The following is an 18,604-nucleotide window of genomic DNA, read 5'->3' as shown; positions in this document are numbered from 1 at the left end:
CCGGTTCCATCTCCGGCTCCGGTTCCGTCTCCGGCTCCATCTCCGGCCCCGGAAGATCTTCAAGCCCCGGGTGAGCCTGCGACACCGTTGATTCCACCGTCGGCGCCGGTTGGCCCGAGTCCGGTGGGGCCTGGCCAGTATCCCGCTTTCCCTGGGCCAGGTCAGGACCCATCACATTACTTAAATGCAATGTATGGGGTATTTGCTCGTGCCATGTATGTCCCTGGTGCACCTGCGGGTCCGACGGGTCCTTTGGCGTTTAACTCAGGGGTGCCACAAGTATATCCTCAGGCCCCTTTCTATCCATTTTATCCAGCGACGCCGTCTTGGAATCCTCCGGCTCCGAGAACGTCAACGCCGCTTCCATCCTCGCCGACTCCGGCTCGACCTCGTTCGACGCCGATGGCTCCGCCGGATCCACGGTCGACACCGGCGCCATCTGAGTAGATTACGGCGACGCCAAGGATTCGAATTCGCTCCAGAAGGGAGACTCAAAGGATTATTGAGGAGCAGAGATACCTTCAGGAGGAAGCGGAGGATGGAGAATTGGTGGAGTCGGATGAGGTTTTTGACGAGCTTAAGGAAGCTAGTGGTTTGGACCTGTCTCCTGAGTGGGAGATTACTCCGCCGTCAGATGAGCCATCCAAGGACGTTGCACCCTACCATGCAGTCATAAGGAGAGCTGCGGAGTTACTTGATCTCCAACTTCCAACAACGGAGTTTAAGTCAAACATCTTGACTGAAGTCTTGCATTCTCCCACAGCGGTGTCAGAGCCTTTGCTTCCATTTAATGAGGCCATTGCAGAACCTGTGTTGGAGGTGTGGCGCAAACCCTTTTCTGCTCCTGCGGTGTCTAAGACTATCGCTAGGAGATACAGAGCGGCCCCAGGTGATCCAGAATTTTTGTCGTCTCATCCATCGCCTGAGAGCTTGGTAATTCAGGCGGCTTGTTCTGGGAAGTCTAAAGGAGCCTTTCCACAGGTCCCTGGGGACAGAGAGGCAAAAAGACTGGACCAGTTGGCAAAGAAGGTGTTTTCATCAGCCAGCATGGCTTTGAAATCGACTAACGCCACATGTCTTTTGGGACGCTATGTACATGCGCTGATGGATTCGGCTAGGAAACTGGTGCCGAAGCTACCTGATGAGGATAGATCTGGTTTTAACGACATCTTGGCTGATGCTCAGGCGGCTGCGCGGCAAGTGATCCAAAGTGGGCTGGACACAGCAGATTCTGTTGCAAGGATCATGGGGTTGTCGGTTGCTACTAGAAGAAGTGCTTGGTTGAGAACTTCGGAGTTCTCTCATGATGTGCAAGCGACCCTATTGGATCTACCGTTTGATGGGTCTGGCCTCTTTGGGTAAAAAGGCAGATGCTGCTCTAGAAAGATTCAAAGAGAGCAAGGCAACTGCTAAATCTTTGGGACTCCAGTCTCAATCGAGAGGGTCTTTTAAGAGGTACAGAAGTTTTGGAAGGACATCTTTTCGAACCTATAGGCAGACTCCGCAGCAGCAAGATTCCTCGTCGAGAGGTTACAGAGGAAGAATCAGGGGTCGCACACGTGGCCGTCAGCTCTCCTCCTCCTCTTCCTCTTCCTCTTCCTCAGCCCCTCCCACCACCGCAAAACAGCCCTAGATCCGCCATTCCGGATCATGCTGGTCCTGTGGGGGGCTGGCTTACCCATTTTCTACAAGATTGGGAATCTGTAACTACAGATCTCTGGGTTCTAGATCTTGTGGAAAATGGGTATGCCCTTCCCTTTCGGGAATTCCCTCCAAATTACCCTCCTTGCCAAGGGGCTTGCTCGGAGGACCACCGTCTTCTCCTGCAGGAGGAAGTCCTGAAGTTGTTTCAGAAAGGTGCGATAGAGGTGGTTCCAGAGCAGGAGAGGGGTCAGGGATGCTACTCCCGGTATTTCCTGATTCCGAAAAAGGACGGCAGATTGCGTCCGATATTGGACCTCAGGATCTTGAATCTTTATCTAAAGCAAGAGAAGTTCAAGATGCTCACCCTTGCTCAGGTTCTTCAAGCGCTGAATCAGGAGGACTGGATGGTGTCCATCGACTTGCAGGATGCGTATTTTCACATCCCAATCCCGAAGTCGCACAAAGTGTCTCCGTTTCACGGTAGGGTCGCAACATTATCAGTTTGCGGTCCTCCCGTTTGGTCTTACTTCTGCACCTCGGGTCTTCACGAAGGTGATGGCAGTGGTGGCAGCCCATCTCAGAAAGTCAGGGGTCTCGGTTTTCCCCTATCTGGACGACTGGCTGATCAAGGCGGAGTCTCCAGAGAAGGTGCTGCATCATCTGCGGGATACAACTCAACTGTTGTACAACTTGGGTTTTTCGATCAATGTGCCCAAATCTCACCTGGTGCCCTCTCAGCGCAACCTGTTCATAGGTGCGGTACTGGACACTACTGTTTGTCAAGCATTCCCTCCTCCTCAAAGGATTCTCGACATACAGGAAATGATTCCTTTCTTTTACAACGGAGCGGTTGTTCCGGTCCTGAAGGTCCTTCGCCTGCTCGGTCTGTTTGCTTCTTGCATTCTGTTGGTCAACCATGCACGCTGGCACATGAGGGCGCTCCAGTGGTGCCTCCGCAAGCAGTGGTATCAGCACAAGGGAGATCTCAGGGAGTCTGTGAGGATCTCCAGAGAAGCTGCGGCGGATCTATCTTGGTGGGGCATGGAGGGCAAACTGTCTCAAGGAAAGCCTTTCCATCTTCCTCCATCGGTGGCCACAGTGATAACGGATGCGTCCACCTTAGGGTGGGGTGCTCATCTGGGGGATCTGGAGATCAAGGGTCTTTGGTCTCCAGAGGAGAGGTTGCTTCACATCAACCTTCTGGAATTGCGGGCGATACGTTTGGCGCTCAAGGCCTTCCTCCTTTCCCTTCGTGGTCAGTCTGTTCAAGTCCTGACGGACAACACTACCGCGATGTGGTATATAAACAAACAGGGAGGAGTGGGGTCTCTTTTTCTCTGCAGAGAGGCCCTGCGTCTATGGTCCTGGGCTCAGGACCATCAGATTTGTCTGATGGCAAATCATCTGGCCGGGGTGCTGTGCGTGCGGACAGTCTCAGTCGGCAGTTCTCCGCCGACCATGAGTGGAGGCTCCATCCGGAGGTGGTTCGTCCCGTCTTTCGGACGTGGGGAACTCCTCGGGTGGATCTATTTGCCACCCGCGAGAACGTGCACTGTCCGTTGTTCTGCAGTCTCCAGTATCCGATGCAGGGAGCGTTGGGGGACGCGTTTCAGTTGAGTTGGAGGTCTCGACTCCTTTACGCGTTTCCTCCTATACCCTTGATTCCTCGGGTTCTGAGGAAGATTCGCCAAGACCGGGCCCAAGTTATATTGATCGCCCCGGATTGGCCAAGAAGAGTGTGGTACACAGATCTTCTCCACCTCTCCTCGTGCCCTCCGCTCCGTCTCCCTCTGAGGGCAGACCTCCTCTCGCAGTCGCAGGGGCAGGTTCTACACCCCCACCTCCAGAGCTTACACCTTCATGCCTGGAGATTGAACGGGGCAACCTGAATTCCTTCTCTCTCCCGCCAGATGTGGTGGATGTTATTTTATCGGCCAGGCGACACTCCACCAAGTCCATTTACTCATATAGGTGGTCTAAGTTTGTTCTCTGGTGTGGAGAGAGGTCCATTGATCCTTTGAAGGCTCGTCTGTCTAATATTCTACAGTTTGCCCTTTCTCTTGCTCAGCAGGGCTTTGCTGTGGCTAAGGTGAAAGGATATTTATCGGCTCTGTCGGCTTTCCTTTGTTTGCCGGATCAGCCGTCATTATTCAAATCACCTATTGCTCTTCGTTTTATAAAGGGCCTTACAAACAAGTTTCCTCCTACTCCCTTTATTGTGCCTCAATGGGACTTAAATCTTGTACTAACCTATCTTATGGGTTCTCCCTTCGAACCCTTACACAAGTGTCCCTTGAGGTTGTTGTCCTTTAAGACAGTTTTCCTCGTTGCAATCACCTCGGCAAGGAGGGTAAGTGAGCTTCAAGCTCTAAGTTCAAAACCCCCATTCTTGACCATTCATGCTGAACGAATGGTACTCAGGACCAGGGCTGCATTTTTGCCTAAGGTGGTAACTCCCTTCCATTTGGGGCAGTCCATTACCCTTCCTTCTTTCTATCCTCCCCCTCACCCTTCCAAGGAGGAGGAGAGACTTCACCGCTTGGACCCTAAGACCTGTAGCCAATGCAACATATTTAAACTTTTATTTTACATGCACGGATATCGCTATTTCTCTACTTAATCTATACTCCATTCTCACCTGCCTGCGGGAAAACAGTATAACATAGAGTTGATGCCCATGAGCAGTATTACCAAGAGGAGGGAGGAGTCAATCTACTTCGTGACTCGAAACACTTCTTCGAAGCAAAACAAACTGCACACATCCGGACCCAACACTAAATGGCTGAAGTATGCAAAGCATGCAAGTCTACAGCTCTACATGCCAAGATGCTTACATGGTAAGTAACCTAATCCTTTCCAGCCTCAAGCAATATTGCACCCTCAACTACTGGTGAGCTCAAAGACTGTATGCATACTCCTCACAAACAGTAGCTACCCCAAGTCCAGGATTGGCTCGCAAAACCACTTGGTTATTTTAAACATTCTGCTCCTCACTGTTAAGGTCATGTGCACATTCTTGATTGACAGTCTCTCTCGGGATTGGGTCCAAGGATAGGAAGGCAATCAAACACCTTGCTGCTAGACCTGTGAAGATCAAATGGCTACCAATACGCCAGTAAAAGGTGTTGAACTGTGGCGACCAGCAGTGACCGGATCAATGAGGAAGAAATCACGGCTCCTCGGATTATAGTAATCCACATGTGGCTATCTTGATGGAATTAGGCTTTCAATGAGCTGCAAGGTCACTCCAGATCCCTGCCCTGAAACAGTGCATCTGGGTTGAAGAGGTGCTCCATTGCCTTCTGAAATAGATGGGCGAGCCTGCTTCAACCCCACTTGGTGCTTGTCTACATCTACTGCCAACTGAGGTTTGAAAAATCTGCATTTCGATCAGTGTCCAGGGATTCCATCCCATTGGCACTGACCGGTTTCCTGTATTCAAAAACTGAATACATGCCACTTCCACTGTGAAATCATAACCAGCCTTTCAATTCATGAGATACTGCTCCCACAGCATTACCACCTAAGGAACACCCATTGTGTATGGGCAAACCAGCTAACCACTGTGCTCAACTTGGAGTCCAGTGGGCACTGAACGTCAATAAACTTGACTTCTGCTCCACACTGGGCACTGTTGATAGGAAGTCGGGTCACCTCCTACACCACCTTAAGGATTCCCTGAAAGCACCGACAAGAAGTCTCTTTAAGGCGGGATTATTTGTTTGGTGGTTGATTTTTGTCCAATCAGATGTGAACATTGCCTAGATTCCGAAGAAGCGTGGTCTATAGTATTTGCGATTGTAACCCTGTATATTCCAAACAAAATGCTGGATTGCTGCACAGCAGAGCATGTGAATCTTCAATATTAGAAGCCACAAACTGATTGTTGCAGGCAGGTAATGTTTTCCATCTTTATACTCGGCACTTATGCTGTTGGTGAGCTTTAAAACCCACGTGTTTTAGCTCCTGGTATGGTGTCTGGTCGCCCTTTCAGTCTGTTATTATCAGCTGTTGGTCTGCAAATCAAATGCTACTTGCTTGAATCAATTTAACATAAGGTGGCAAACCTCTTTTACGATGACAATTCAGTTTCTGGAGCTCCAGCCCACTGCACCTGATGCTTTCTCTTGCCCCTCAGAGTGAAAACTTGCCTTCGAGAACACCATCCAAAACCAAAAATAACACCAACTCCTATGATTCTCTAACCAATGAGAGTCTGAAAAGGGACCCCAGCTGACTTACGTCCACATAATCATAGCGCCCAGGGCAGCGAAGGGGGCCCCGGAGAACATCGGGCCCCCTCGCCTAGCAGATTGAGATTGCGCTGCCGAGAGTGGACTACTTTGGCTTGGGAGTACCTCTGAAGATAGCAGAGTGGGCAACTGGGGTGCCCAATGCTTATCCAGAGGCAGCAGCTGCACCCCTATCACACTGCTACATCCTGGAAGAACGGATGCCTGGAGAGCAAGGCCGAGCTGGGGCGGCTTGCAGCTGGGGGTGCAGCGAGTCAGATTCCACTAAGGGGACTACTTGGCCAGCCGCCTACGGCGGCTGAAGCAGCCAAGCTCAACTTGGGGCAGCTTGCGGCCAGAGGAGGTCTGATTCCGTGAGGCCCGGCCTGCGGTGCTGTCCTCAGTGGTGCCCCGTGGGGCATCTCAGAGGAAATCACACCTTTGCGAACGCAACTGAGATAGCAATCCCTATAGACGATAGATGACTTCACACGTACATATTCCCCAGCTTGGGGAATTGACCATAGTATCCGGGAATATCAGCTGTTGGTCTGCAAATCAAATGCTACTTGCTTGAATCAATTTAACATAAGGTGGCAAACCATTTTTACGATGACAATTCAGTTTCTGGAGCTCCAGCCCACTGCACCTGATGCTTTCTCTTACCCCTCAGAGTGAAAACTTGCCTTCGAGAACGCCATCCAAAACCAAAAATAACACCAACTCCTATGATTCTCTAACCAATGAGAGACTCCGTCCCACCACCATTACGTACTTCTGCTATATACGTATTGTTCGCAAACTTCCTTTTCTTTTCATCAGTACACTTTCTTCCTTGCTAATCGAGCTGTACAAATTCTTTAATTCTTAAACTTAATATGCATTCATGGAGCTTAATTTGAAACAAATTAACTTGACTATATACATACCAATGCGTATGTGAAGTGATTTTTTTAAACGGTTTTCCTTATTTAGAAAGTGGATTTTACTTCTCGCCAGCTGGTGTCTCTAAGGATTGCCTGGTAGAAATGCCACGTCTGTAGAAGAGGGCCCCATTTTGCCATGTGCGCACCCGTTTTTGCCACTGATGTTTTTCGACTTATTTGCACTGGGTCACTCCTAACCAAGCCCTAGTGCCAGTGCTCTTTCTCTAAATGTAGGTAAAATGGTGTAGTTGTGTTAGTTTGCACACACTTAAAACACATCCCTGTAAGTCCCTAGTAAATAGTAAACCTGGTACTTAAAGCATTTGATACGAAAGAGGGTCCCTAAGGGCTGCAGCATGTATCATGCCACTCTAAGGGATCCCCATAAGAATTGAAGGCTGCTTGACATTATGCAAACCATGTGTGAAAACGCGACCTGGCACACTCACTGTGTGCCATTCCAAAGTCACTGCATATAATATATGTAAATTACACTTGCAGCAGGCCTATAGTCCTTGGTTGGAGGCATTCCCCTATGATTTCTAGTTCCATTAATATATATTGCAAGTGATCAGCGAAGCCATCTTAAGTTATGTACTGGGCACTGGTCATTACAAGTTTTGCAGCGTGAATCTCTCTGGATTCACTATGCTGTGCATTATTCCGCGGTCTGGTGGTTGGGTCCGGATTCGTAGTCTTTCTTTTGTCTTTTTTTTTTTTGTAGCCCAGGTGGGCGTCGACGTCCCACCATTTGGTGCACCTCTCGTGACGACGTCCTGCTTCCTGCGGAAGTCCCACCTCGGGGCGCCATCTTCAGATTCTTTTTTCTGCCGTTGGGTCTGGATCGTCACCGTGAAGCTCCAGAGTTTTTTGGCGAAGAAAGAAGAAAAAGCACGAGTTTCATCGAAGAAGTGGAGGAAGACTACAGAAAGGAAGAGCAACAAGCCGGGAAGACTAAGGAGGAGAACCTCGAGATCTTCGACGTCCAACGGAGAATGCGCACTCAGGGACACTGAGCGCAGGAATGGACAAAACACCTTTTAAATTCTGCCGTAACTGCCACCACAAATACGCGCAGAAGGACCAACATCCGGTCTGCAACCTTTGCCTACCAGTTGACCACGAGAGCAAGGACCGCAACGCCTGTTCGGCCTTCACACCGAAGACGCTCCGGGTGAGAGAGAGACAGAGGAGGACCAACTACAACATGGAGGGCAAGGGGAAGGCCCCAACACTGTATGAACTGGGCCTCTCCACCGACGACGAGGACAACGTCGCCGAAGGACCTGATAACTTCACGGTCGCAGAGACCGATAAGAAAACGTCTGACAAGGTAGGAGAGTCGTCGAGCACTAAGCCCTCGACAGGGCCCCGAAAAACAGAGTCAGACTCTCGAAAAACAGAGTCAAAAGTCCTCGAAAGGAACACCGGTGCCGAAAATTTCGATGACCCGAGTGGATCCAAGGAAGAAAGGTCCGTCGGATCCTTCGAGAAGGACTCCCAGGTGCCGAAGACCGCCGAAAGGCAAAGGTCGTCGAAGCAAGGCCAAGAAAGTGGCCATCGACACAAGCTCCGTCAAAGACCGGCGCTCGACGTCGATCACGCCTCCGAAATGGAGAAGAAAAAGAGGAGGCTCGAAGCAGAGATGTAGAGCATCCTTCAAAGGAAAAGGGAGTTCTACGAGAAAATGAAAAAATTCACTATCCCAACGAAACCACCGTCTATCATCGTCTAGGTCGAGGAACAGTAGGAGTTCGAACGCAGAAGAACTGTCGAAGACTCCTGGAGAGGAAGAAGAAGACCTTTACTATGAGGGTGAAGAATATGAGGAACAACAATCGAACTAAGGCTCGGCGCCGTCGACGACGCAGGACCTGGAGTGGCAGGACCTCGACGCCGAAAATCCAGAAGAGCCTGTGGAGACTTACCCTTCGAGGCCTTCGCCGCAAGATGACATATGGGCTTACAACATGGTAGTCAAAAGCGCGGCTGCAGCTTTTGGTGTTAAACTGGAGGAAGAAAAGCCTAAAGTAGACTTTTTACTGGAGACACTGCTCCCTATCCAAACTAGGAGCCTGTTCCTCCCAATTTTCCAGAGTGACATGAACCAGGGGAACGAGGCGTTCAAGGACCCAGCAAACATGCAGGTCCATCACACCTAGGACGGAGAAAAAATATAAACACTCCTCCCAGGACCCTCCATACATAAAAGGATCCGTCACAGCAGATTCAATCATTGCATCTACTGCCAGGAAGAGGGCAAATGTCCCAGCAACCTCTGGACCACCTCCAGACAAGGAAAGCAGGAGGATGGACCTGACGGGGAGAAAAATAGAGAGAAACGCGGCAATGCACTGGTGCATTGCGAACTCCAAAGCCCTACTGAACAGGCACCAGTACCAACACTGGGAAGAAATGGGGGAACTGATGAAGCACCTCCCCGAGCAATACCAATAAAGAGCTGCACACCTAGGAGGAAGGAAAGAATATAGCAAACTCTTGCCTTAAAACAGCGTTGGATGGAGCAGAAACATCAAGCAGGCTGATGGCAATTGGAATAACAGAAAGAAGGCAAGCCTGGCTCAGGATTTCAGGCTTCAAGCAAGAAGTTCAGAACAACATCCTGAACACCCCTTTCAACGGAGAGACGCTGTTCGGGGCACCGGTGGATGAAAAACTCACCCAGCTCAAAAAGGAGAATGAAACAGCAAGGTCCATGGGGGCCCTGCAATTCAGAGGAATGAGAAGAGGTACCCCGACACGGAGACCTTACGGAAGAGTAGGAAACCAGCCGGGAACGTCACACCAAACATTCCAGAAGGCCCATCAGGGCGACAATCACGGGCAGCAGGCCCAGCAGAAACAACACTGGCAATACCAGCCTTGGGACCAGTCCTTTCGGAGCAGGAGGAACGGACGAGGCCAGAGACGCAGAGGGGGAGACCAACCCACCTCAAAGTGACTTCACACGGGAAAGAGTGCTCACCCATAACAGACAAATGGATACTGAACATCATACAGTTCGGATACTGGATAGAGTTGGAAAAGAAACCACCAAACAGAAAAACAAAGAGGAGGGAGCACTCAGGACAGGAGCTAGTGCAACTCGTAGAAGAAGCACAAGAACTAGTCCTAAAGGATGCCATAGAGCCAGTACCTTTCAAAGAAAGGAACAAGGGAGTGTACTCAAACTACTTCCTGGTAACAAAGGTGGACGGAACACTAAGGCCCATCCTGGATCTACGGTTCCTAAACAAGTACGTAAGGACGCAAAAATTCAAAATGAATGAGACTCGCAATAAAACCCCGTGCCTCACCAGATTCGGGCACAGCACAGTATACCATTCAGGGTTCACACGGGGCTCCCGGGGCATGGCTATTCTGGTGCACCGCCTGATCCCGTTCATCTTATCCAAACAATGGCTAGATCCCGGAGGTCGATACACCATTATATCAGGTACATTGCATGGCGAATGCGTAATGCATTCATAGGAAGTGTTTACGCTCCTCCTTCTCTGGGGCATACCTTCACCGATAGAATCTCACAAGTGTATGGGTAGATCCTGGAGGGCCTGACTCTGCTGGGTGGGGATTGGACTGACGTTAAGTCACCCCTAGATCGTCTGCGTGAGCTGGGACGCGAGCCCAAGACAGGTAGATCCAAACTCCATCTCCTGGCTACTACACTGGTGTGGCCGGATGCGTGACGAGCCTGCCACCCCTCTGAGTTGGGTTTTACATTTTATCAGCCGTGCATGGCACCCTATTGCGGCTAGATTGTCTTCCTGCCATACAGTTAAATACATAGGGTGTCCCATGTCTCTATCCTGCCCAGGGGATTATCGGACCATTCTCTGGTCTTACTCAAGCTGCGTTTAGGATCTCAGAAGCCTCCCTTTTGGTGGCGTATGTCACCCTGGCACCTCCAAGACCTCCAATACCAGGATGTTATTCGTCAGACCATTTCTGACTATCTCTCGTCCAGTGTTATTCTGTGGGAGGCTCTTAAACCCACAATTCGTGGTGTTGATATTAGCTTCTGTGCGGGTGAAAAACACAAACTTCTCTCCCAAATTGTGGAATTAGACCGCCAGAGGTCCCTCGAAGCACAATTTGCTATGGGTGCCAGTCCAACATTGCAGCGCAATCTCCTCCAAATACAGCAACATCTCATCAATGAAGTGCACGAGATTTGGTTAGCAACACAGCACAGGATTTATCAATGGGTCGACAAATCTAGTAAAATGCTTCACTGGCTGTGCCAGGCCGCGATGTCCCCTACTCCCATTCCGGCGCTTCGGGACGCAGGCAGAGTTTTGTGCACCTCCCCAGAAGTGGTGGTCCAGGTGTTCGTAGCCTATTATGCTTAGCTATATAAACAGAAAGAACTCATGTTGAGCTACCTGATAGGGGAAGTTTCTAGCCGATTTACCCTCCAAGAGCTCCCAGACTTCGTATGCGACCAACTAGACGCCCCAATAACTGTAGACTAACTTAGAGCTGCACTGGTTAGTATTCATCCCGGGCGGGCACCCCACCCTAATGGTTTCCCCTACTGCCGCATATGACAGCAGTGGGTCCATATCTGCAGGAGGCAATTCATGGGGCTCTCGAACAGCACATCTTACCCACTGATAGGCGTCATTCTGAAATTGTATTTCTCAAACCCGGCCGCTCCCCCGGAAGATCTCACTCATTAATTTCGAACCCTAACTCCTGGGCAAAGTCCTTCCAGACCACCTCCACTCGTGCATCCAAGACCCTATTCACCCTGACCAGTCCGGCTTTATGCCATAAAGGTCAACTCGGCAAAACATCCAGCGGGTCCACACTGCACTCGCGAAGGCCCCAGAGCTAGGCTGTCCCATGGCCACTCTTTTGGCCGACATACATAAGGTGTTTGACTCATTAAGCCAGACCTTAAGCCGGACCTATCTATTTCAACTCCTCTGATCCATCAACTTAGGCCAGTGTTTACTGGCATATGTCCCGTTACTCCATAAAGACCTTTCGGCCTGGGTGAGGGTGGCTGGGCACAGGTCTGCATCCTTTCCTATATGCGGCGGCACAAAGCAGGGTTGTCCCCTGTCCCCGTTATTTGCCCTGGCCATAGAGCCCTTGGCCGCCTGGGTGCGGCAAGACCCATTGATCCGGGGGTTTGAGTGGTCACGGGAAAGATCTGACAGAATTGCGCTATATGCAGACGATCTGCTGTTTGTTATGACTGGTCCTTGGTCCTCTGGGCCTCAAATTCTTCAGATTCTCTCGGTGTTCGGGGGATAACTCTGGCCTGGGAGCTAATCCTTCTAAATCGGTACTCTTTCCTGTATGTGGTGACCAGGGACGCGGAAGGATTTAAATATCTAGGAGTTTTTATTTCACCGTGCCCCATGACATAGTGGACACATAATATTGCTCTACTACTCTCAACTGTACGCGAAGAGACTATAATATTGTCCCATCTTCTGCTGTCCCTGTATGGGCGATAAGCAATTTTTAAGATGGTCTCCCTGCCTCGCATACTTTATAGGTTGCAAAATTTCCCTTCTAATATCCATCACACATGGTTTGCCCGAATCAGTGCAATCCTGAACAAGGGTTTATGGCAGGGAAGTGCCATTCGAATAGTGCTATGTACTTGCACACAGTCGACATACTCCGGAGGCATTGCAGCGGCTGATGTATACGCTTACTGTGTAGCCTCCCATTTTTTAGTCATTAATGAGTGGTCGTATAGTTCGCATACAGATCCGGTCTATGTGGTAGAACACCTGGTGGTGGAGGGCATTACCCTCCAGAGACTCCTCTACAGCCAAATTAACCTAGACTTTCCTCCCCCAGCCAGCAAAACGGTTGTACAACTCTGACGATACACTGTTGAAAACATGGGTTGGTCAGGGTGCCTGACACAGACAACCCCGCTGTGGCAGGGCACGTATTTGCGCCCCGTTACCAAACTCTCTGGCTTTCATAAATGGGACCTTCTTGGAATTTCTACCCTAGGGGATATTATGCAGGGTCTCACCCTCCAATCATTGCAGCAACTGAAAAGAATTTCAGCTGCATAAGTCACAGTTCTAGAAGTACCTGCAGCTGAGACATGCCCTGATTCCCCGATCCATCTATTGGACGACCTACCAGAATTTCATCCCTTGGAGGCTGCTTATTGATGGGTTACCTGGGGGCGCACAAGATACGACAAATTTACCAGACTTTGACCACCCACACGCAAACCACACTACACAAAACCAGGGGGGTATGGGAGGCGGATCTGCCAGACATGACGGATGATAACTGGACTGAGGCCCTTGCTAGTCGCCATGGCGCTGCCGTCTCCACGCGATACCGCCTCATTCAATTTAAATGTCTCCACCGAGCATACTTCACTCCTTCCTGTCTCTGGAAGATGTGTGTCATCTAGTTCCCTACATGTTTCAGATGTGGGGACGCAGAGGGTACCTTCTTTCACACGGTCTGGAGCTATGTGCCACTGCAGTCGTTTTGGTGTAAAATCTCGTCCTGCCTGGGCCATGTCTTGTCCTGGAGCTTCCGTTCGACCCTTGGGTGTTCATGGTTCATAGCACAGAGGAGATTGGCGGGAACGGCAACAAACACTTACTGTTTCTGGGCCTCACACTTGCCAAGCGGGGCATCGCCCAAGCATGTAAGGCGACCTCCCCGCCAACAGTGAAGGGGTGGAAGATGGCCATGGACAGATGCATGGGGGGGACATGGTCGCAGCCTATCAGGCACAGGGCTGCTCGCAGAAGCACAGGAAGATTTGGTCCCGTTGAGGCGACATATCGGGGCATAGACTTACCCCCCCCCCACCACAAATCGACCCTCCATAAATTCAGCCTGTAAATCTATCTAATTGATAAAATATCTAAGATGAGCAACTCTGTTGTCAGCACATATACATCTAGACATATTGCGTTCAAGTGAACTATGTGGTAATCTGTGTTACGTTTCAGTTGTTGGACCAGCTATTTTGCAGGCTAGTTTGATGATGTAGTTCTCAAAATTGTGGTACTTTCTACATCGAACTGTATCTACAATGTATGCTTTGGGCACTGCCCACCAGGTGCCTTGGTAACCTAATAAAATTTGTTGTGAAAAAGAGGTGACGTGGGAACTGTGGACCAGCACCGAACTTGGTGCAACACCCTGTCTGGCGGCTGCTGTCCTAACAATCACAAAGACTGACTCGTCCAGAAGCAAAACAGCCTTCCCAAACCCTTGGAGGTCTGCCCAGCACTTCGACGCAGCAACATCTTCTTTAGAGTGGACGAGCCATTTTCCTGCACCAGCAAGCACCGACCACATCGGTCTTGTACCACGTGTTTTCAACCCATGGGCTCACCAAGGGAGCATCGTCTGAGAAGAAGCACAATGTGGCTCTCGGAGGTCAGCCACAGCTCCCCAGTAAGTACTGAGCCGCTAGACCCTCAGGAGCCCCCCCTGCACCAGTGCTCTGGGTACCGGAGCCAGTTACAAACACCAAGGCTTGTTCAGTCGGCACACAACGTCTACCAAAACTTACCTGCACGTCGCGGGATTTCTAGAGTAGCCCTGCTGTGTTTCTTTTCTCTAACCTATCGACACACAGGCCGAAACACCTTTGCACCTGAGCTCCTCAGCCCGGGCTCAAGGAAACAGGCAGTGTCTCTGAGGTCCTGAGACCCTCAAACGCCGAGCCCCCCCTTGAGTTCTGTTGGATTGGTCCCCCAGTCCCCACTTGCAGTCTTTTTCTCACAGGTACTTTTTCCCATTTACTTTAGTTTGTAGCATTCGAGGCTACCTCTGGGTACTGCACCTCTGCTCCTGTACACCTCAGAGCAGGTAAACTTGAACTGCTGGTGCATTCTTGGACCTTGGCCCCTACTTACCTTAAATCCAAAAAACAGTCCTGTAAGTAGTCTAAGTGTACCTATACAGTGAATGTTTCTCCCATAGGATAACATTACTGCGTTTGAGGCTCATGCATCAAATTACACAGCTGTGATTTTTCTACTGTTTTACCTGTTAAAATCTATAACATCTAAAGTACTTGCCAGATTCTGATGATCTTGGTGTCTAAAATGATGTACAAATTTGTGGTGTTATTAGAAATTGGCCTCTAGTTTCTTCTGGAGTGTCTCATTTATTGACTCTGTTTACAACAAATGCTAAACACTGCCCTCTGATAAGCCTAAACTGTTCGCCCACACTACCACAAAGAGAGCATTTACATTAAAGGCCAGCTTCCTACTACACCCCATACCAATCTACTGGGCGATAACTGGCAAATGTGTGAACTTGTGTAAGAGAGTCACATCTTACCATAATCCTGTTGACAACTGAAGATAATTTAGTGTGGATTGAGGGAGGGAGTTGGTTAACATTGTTGGATATAGCGCACTGATTTCATGCATTTAAGTCTAGTGAAGATGACGCTTACGACTGCCACAGCTCTTGTTTGTAGTCTGCTAAATTGATTTACTGCGAATTGATGGGCAGTATGAACTTTCTCTGTTTGTTTTGTCCGCTGTGAAACAATTGTGTTAGACTGATATGTTTATCATCTGCCTGTATGTATTGAGGTACAGTTTAATTTGGTTTTTTTTATGCGTTTCTTTTTTTTTTTTTAGATGGTCTTCATAGTGCAGCAGAATTGTGGAATTCGTCTGGGCCAGTCAGCCAACCAACCTATGGAACAATCCTGGGCAGCTCCCCTCCCCCTCTTACACAGTCAGGCAGTTTCAACAGTCTGCACCCACATGATCGGATGGTAATCTAGAATCCTTTTTAACACTTTCTATCGTGATTGAGTTCAGTTTTGAAAACTCATAAGTGTTTTGGTTTTTTAAAAAGTGTTTTAGCTTTTGCTGTGATTTTTAAAGTTTGCTACTTGTAATATAGAAACACCTTATATTGCCAAACAATTTCTGATTTGCTAGCACCTCGGGACCCTTGATGAAATGCAGAGATCAGGTCTCTTATCAGTTTAAGAAAAGAACAGGGCTTAAATAAATGCTCCAAACGGAGGCTTTAGGTATACTCTGCAGAATGTGGTTGTGTGTGCAGTGTTCAGATGGTTTGGAAAATCATAATTATATTCATAATCTAATGACATCTTTGTAAATTCAATTTAAAGAATGCAGATTTTTTGTGTTAGAAAAGATGTCTTCTCTATGACTCTGGGACGCTGTGCTACCCAGCCCTTGTGGGTGTATGTATATATGTGTATATATATATATATATATATATATATATGTATATGTATATGTATATATATATATGTATATATATGTGTGTGGGTGTGTGTGTATATGTATATGTATATATATATATATATATATATATATATATATATATATATATATATATATATATATATATATATATAGCTCTGTTGTTCTTCCAGTGCACTTTATGATAATGAATGCCTGCCTGCTCAATGCATTATGCCTTATTTATTGTTTTCATCGGAGCTATGGCAGTGTTTGGGTAATAGAATGCGAAAAAACATAGATTTAGGAACCAGATTCAAAAACCTAATCAGCATGACTCTTGAAACCAGAATTATTTAGAACCTGAATTCTTTTTATTAAACATTTTTTGTAGTTTTGTAAAAAAATATATAAGGTTCATATTTAGATTCACCATCTATACATAAATTGATCACAATTGTTTAATTGTTATATATGTGTAAATAATAGGACACAAATAACATGGGTAGTCTCCACAAATTAAACATCAATGTACAGATTACACATTCAAAATGGCAATATTCGTGGACTGCTGAGCAAGAGGTTGTGTTTCTATGGCCTTAGGATGTATCCACAATCCTACGCGCGTTTCGGCATGTGCCTTCATCAGGGGGCCATACAATATGTTCGCCAGTGCCTAGGTGAAATATAAACAACTATCAAGAGTATGCTGAATAATAAAGTGGAAAACAAACAAACGAACATTGCTACCAAATGTCAACGGTTCACATATTTTTTGTAGCATTTTCTAAGAAAAACCTTTTAAAATCACTAGTCAACTATACACTATTAGACATCTCTTTGATGTGAACTAAAGAATGCTTTACACCTTATATAAAACCATCACCAAAAGTGACTATTTGTCGAATATCCAAATGATTCTAATATATAAAGGAAAGACTAAGAAGTAGTCAAAGAAGGAGAAGATGAAAGATATGACAACAAGCTAAACAGGGTCAATTTGCATGGAAGCAATAGAGACTCACAATTGATATGTGAAGTGAGGGAAGCGGGCTTGCACGCCTTAAACGTGCTTCACAACGACTCTAGGTTCCATTAGATGTTTATGACTATTACATGTCTGGAAAAAGAAAGATATATATATAGTAAGAGTATATAGAGGCGGGTGCAATTATATTTAAAAATTGGAAATATATGGAACTGACCTACGTCCAAACGGTGGATTATTCAATCCAGTTATGTAATTTCTAATGGTGCGATGGATATAACATTCCGTGTATATTCAGTCTGAATGGGCTTCGACCTATACAATTGTCTAGACAGGAAAGAATACGGCCAAATATAAAGAACTAATCCCACAATTGTTTGGGTACAAGGTATCTGAAGGGGAAATGAGAGTAGTGATGCGACTTACTATAAAGAGAGTCCAAATTTCGTGATTTCGTGAGGGGGAGCTTGCATATGGAAGTCTAATAATCTAAAGAACGCAAAACAGTGTGTTGGTGGTTGCGACTTAACTATCGGTCATGGCTAAGCGTGTTGGGTAATATCCATTGGACACACCATGTTGAGTGTGAGTGGCTACTGCCCTCTTCACTGAGGCTTTACATTGACAGAGTTGGCAGCATAATAAAAGTATTTTTACAACCTTTAGCTTTCCACCAATGAGTTGAAGAATCATGCAAGTGCACCCAAAGAGGAAACAGTTATTATGCGCGTGATGACTGCCCTTGGAACCCAGGCTTTGCTGAAGAGGACAGTGGTGGCAGCCTGCTTTTTCTGATCAGCACCAAGCTTCTCATCTGTTCCTTTTTTTATTTTTTTTATTAATGTTCCACAACAAACATTCAGTTACAATTGACCAACAAAATGAATATAATGCAGAAAACAAGAAAAAATAAAAAAAAATAAAACCATAATAATTAATCATAGCTTATCATGTATAACAGGGCTAAACATAGTTATTTACTCATCAAAATAATCTTTTAACGGACGCCAGATAGTGAGGCCAAATCGTCTCTTGCGTGGTTTTTTCAGCAGATACATACTAATTTCAAGATTAGACAGATTAAATAACTTAGTACGCCATATATCAAAACTCGGCGTCTGTGGCTGCAACCACGCTGTTACTATTGACAAACGTATCGCAGCTGCTATAATAAAAAGAAAAAAACGAAACTCAAAGAGAGGATGCCCTTGGGTAGTTTCCTCCCCAATACCCAATAAAATTAAGTTCGATGACAATGAAACAGGTTTACCAAGAACATGATACAGAAAGCTTGAGATTTGATTAAAAAAAAAATGTTAAAGGACAGGTGTAAAACACATGTACTATATCAGCCTTGCAAGCTTTGCAGCGAAAACATTCACCTGAATTAGAGTATTGAGAAGAGCTACCCCATTTCATCATCACCGCCGGAGTACGGTATAAATTAAAAATAGTTTTATAAAGTTGGGCTTTTAGTGACGCAGAATAAAGAACCATATGGGCCATCTTAATAGATTCTTGAATGCTAATGGATGAAGATAAGAGCCGGCATGACCACTTCTCATTTGTTTTATCAATATCATCTATACGATGTTCTATAAG

The 18,604-nt window shown here is 47.3% G+C and overlaps 1 protein-coding gene across 5 annotated transcripts in view; it reads left to right on the top strand.

Moving 5' to 3' along the window:
• The window catches only part of TCF3 (transcription factor 3), a 662,804-nt gene that overhangs the window by 301,966 nt on the left and 342,234 nt on the right, over positions 1-18,604 (top strand). For all 5 annotated transcript variants that reach the window (XM_085639184.1, XM_085639188.1, XM_085639183.1 and 2 more), the window contains exon 10: positions 15,433-15,572. In XM_085639184.1, coding sequence (XP_085495310.1) covers positions 15,433-15,572 — 140 coding nt within the window. The remainder of the gene's footprint in view (positions 1-15,432; positions 15,573-18,604) is intronic.

Source organism: Triturus cristatus, chromosome 12 (genome assembly GCF_964204655.1).
Source record: "Triturus cristatus chromosome 12, aTriCri1.1, whole genome shotgun sequence".
Taxonomy (NCBI): Eukaryota; Metazoa; Chordata; class Amphibia; order Caudata; family Salamandridae; genus Triturus; species Triturus cristatus.
The sequence above is the reverse complement of the archived record's forward strand: the minus strand, read 5'-3'. Positions and strand labels throughout refer to the sequence as shown.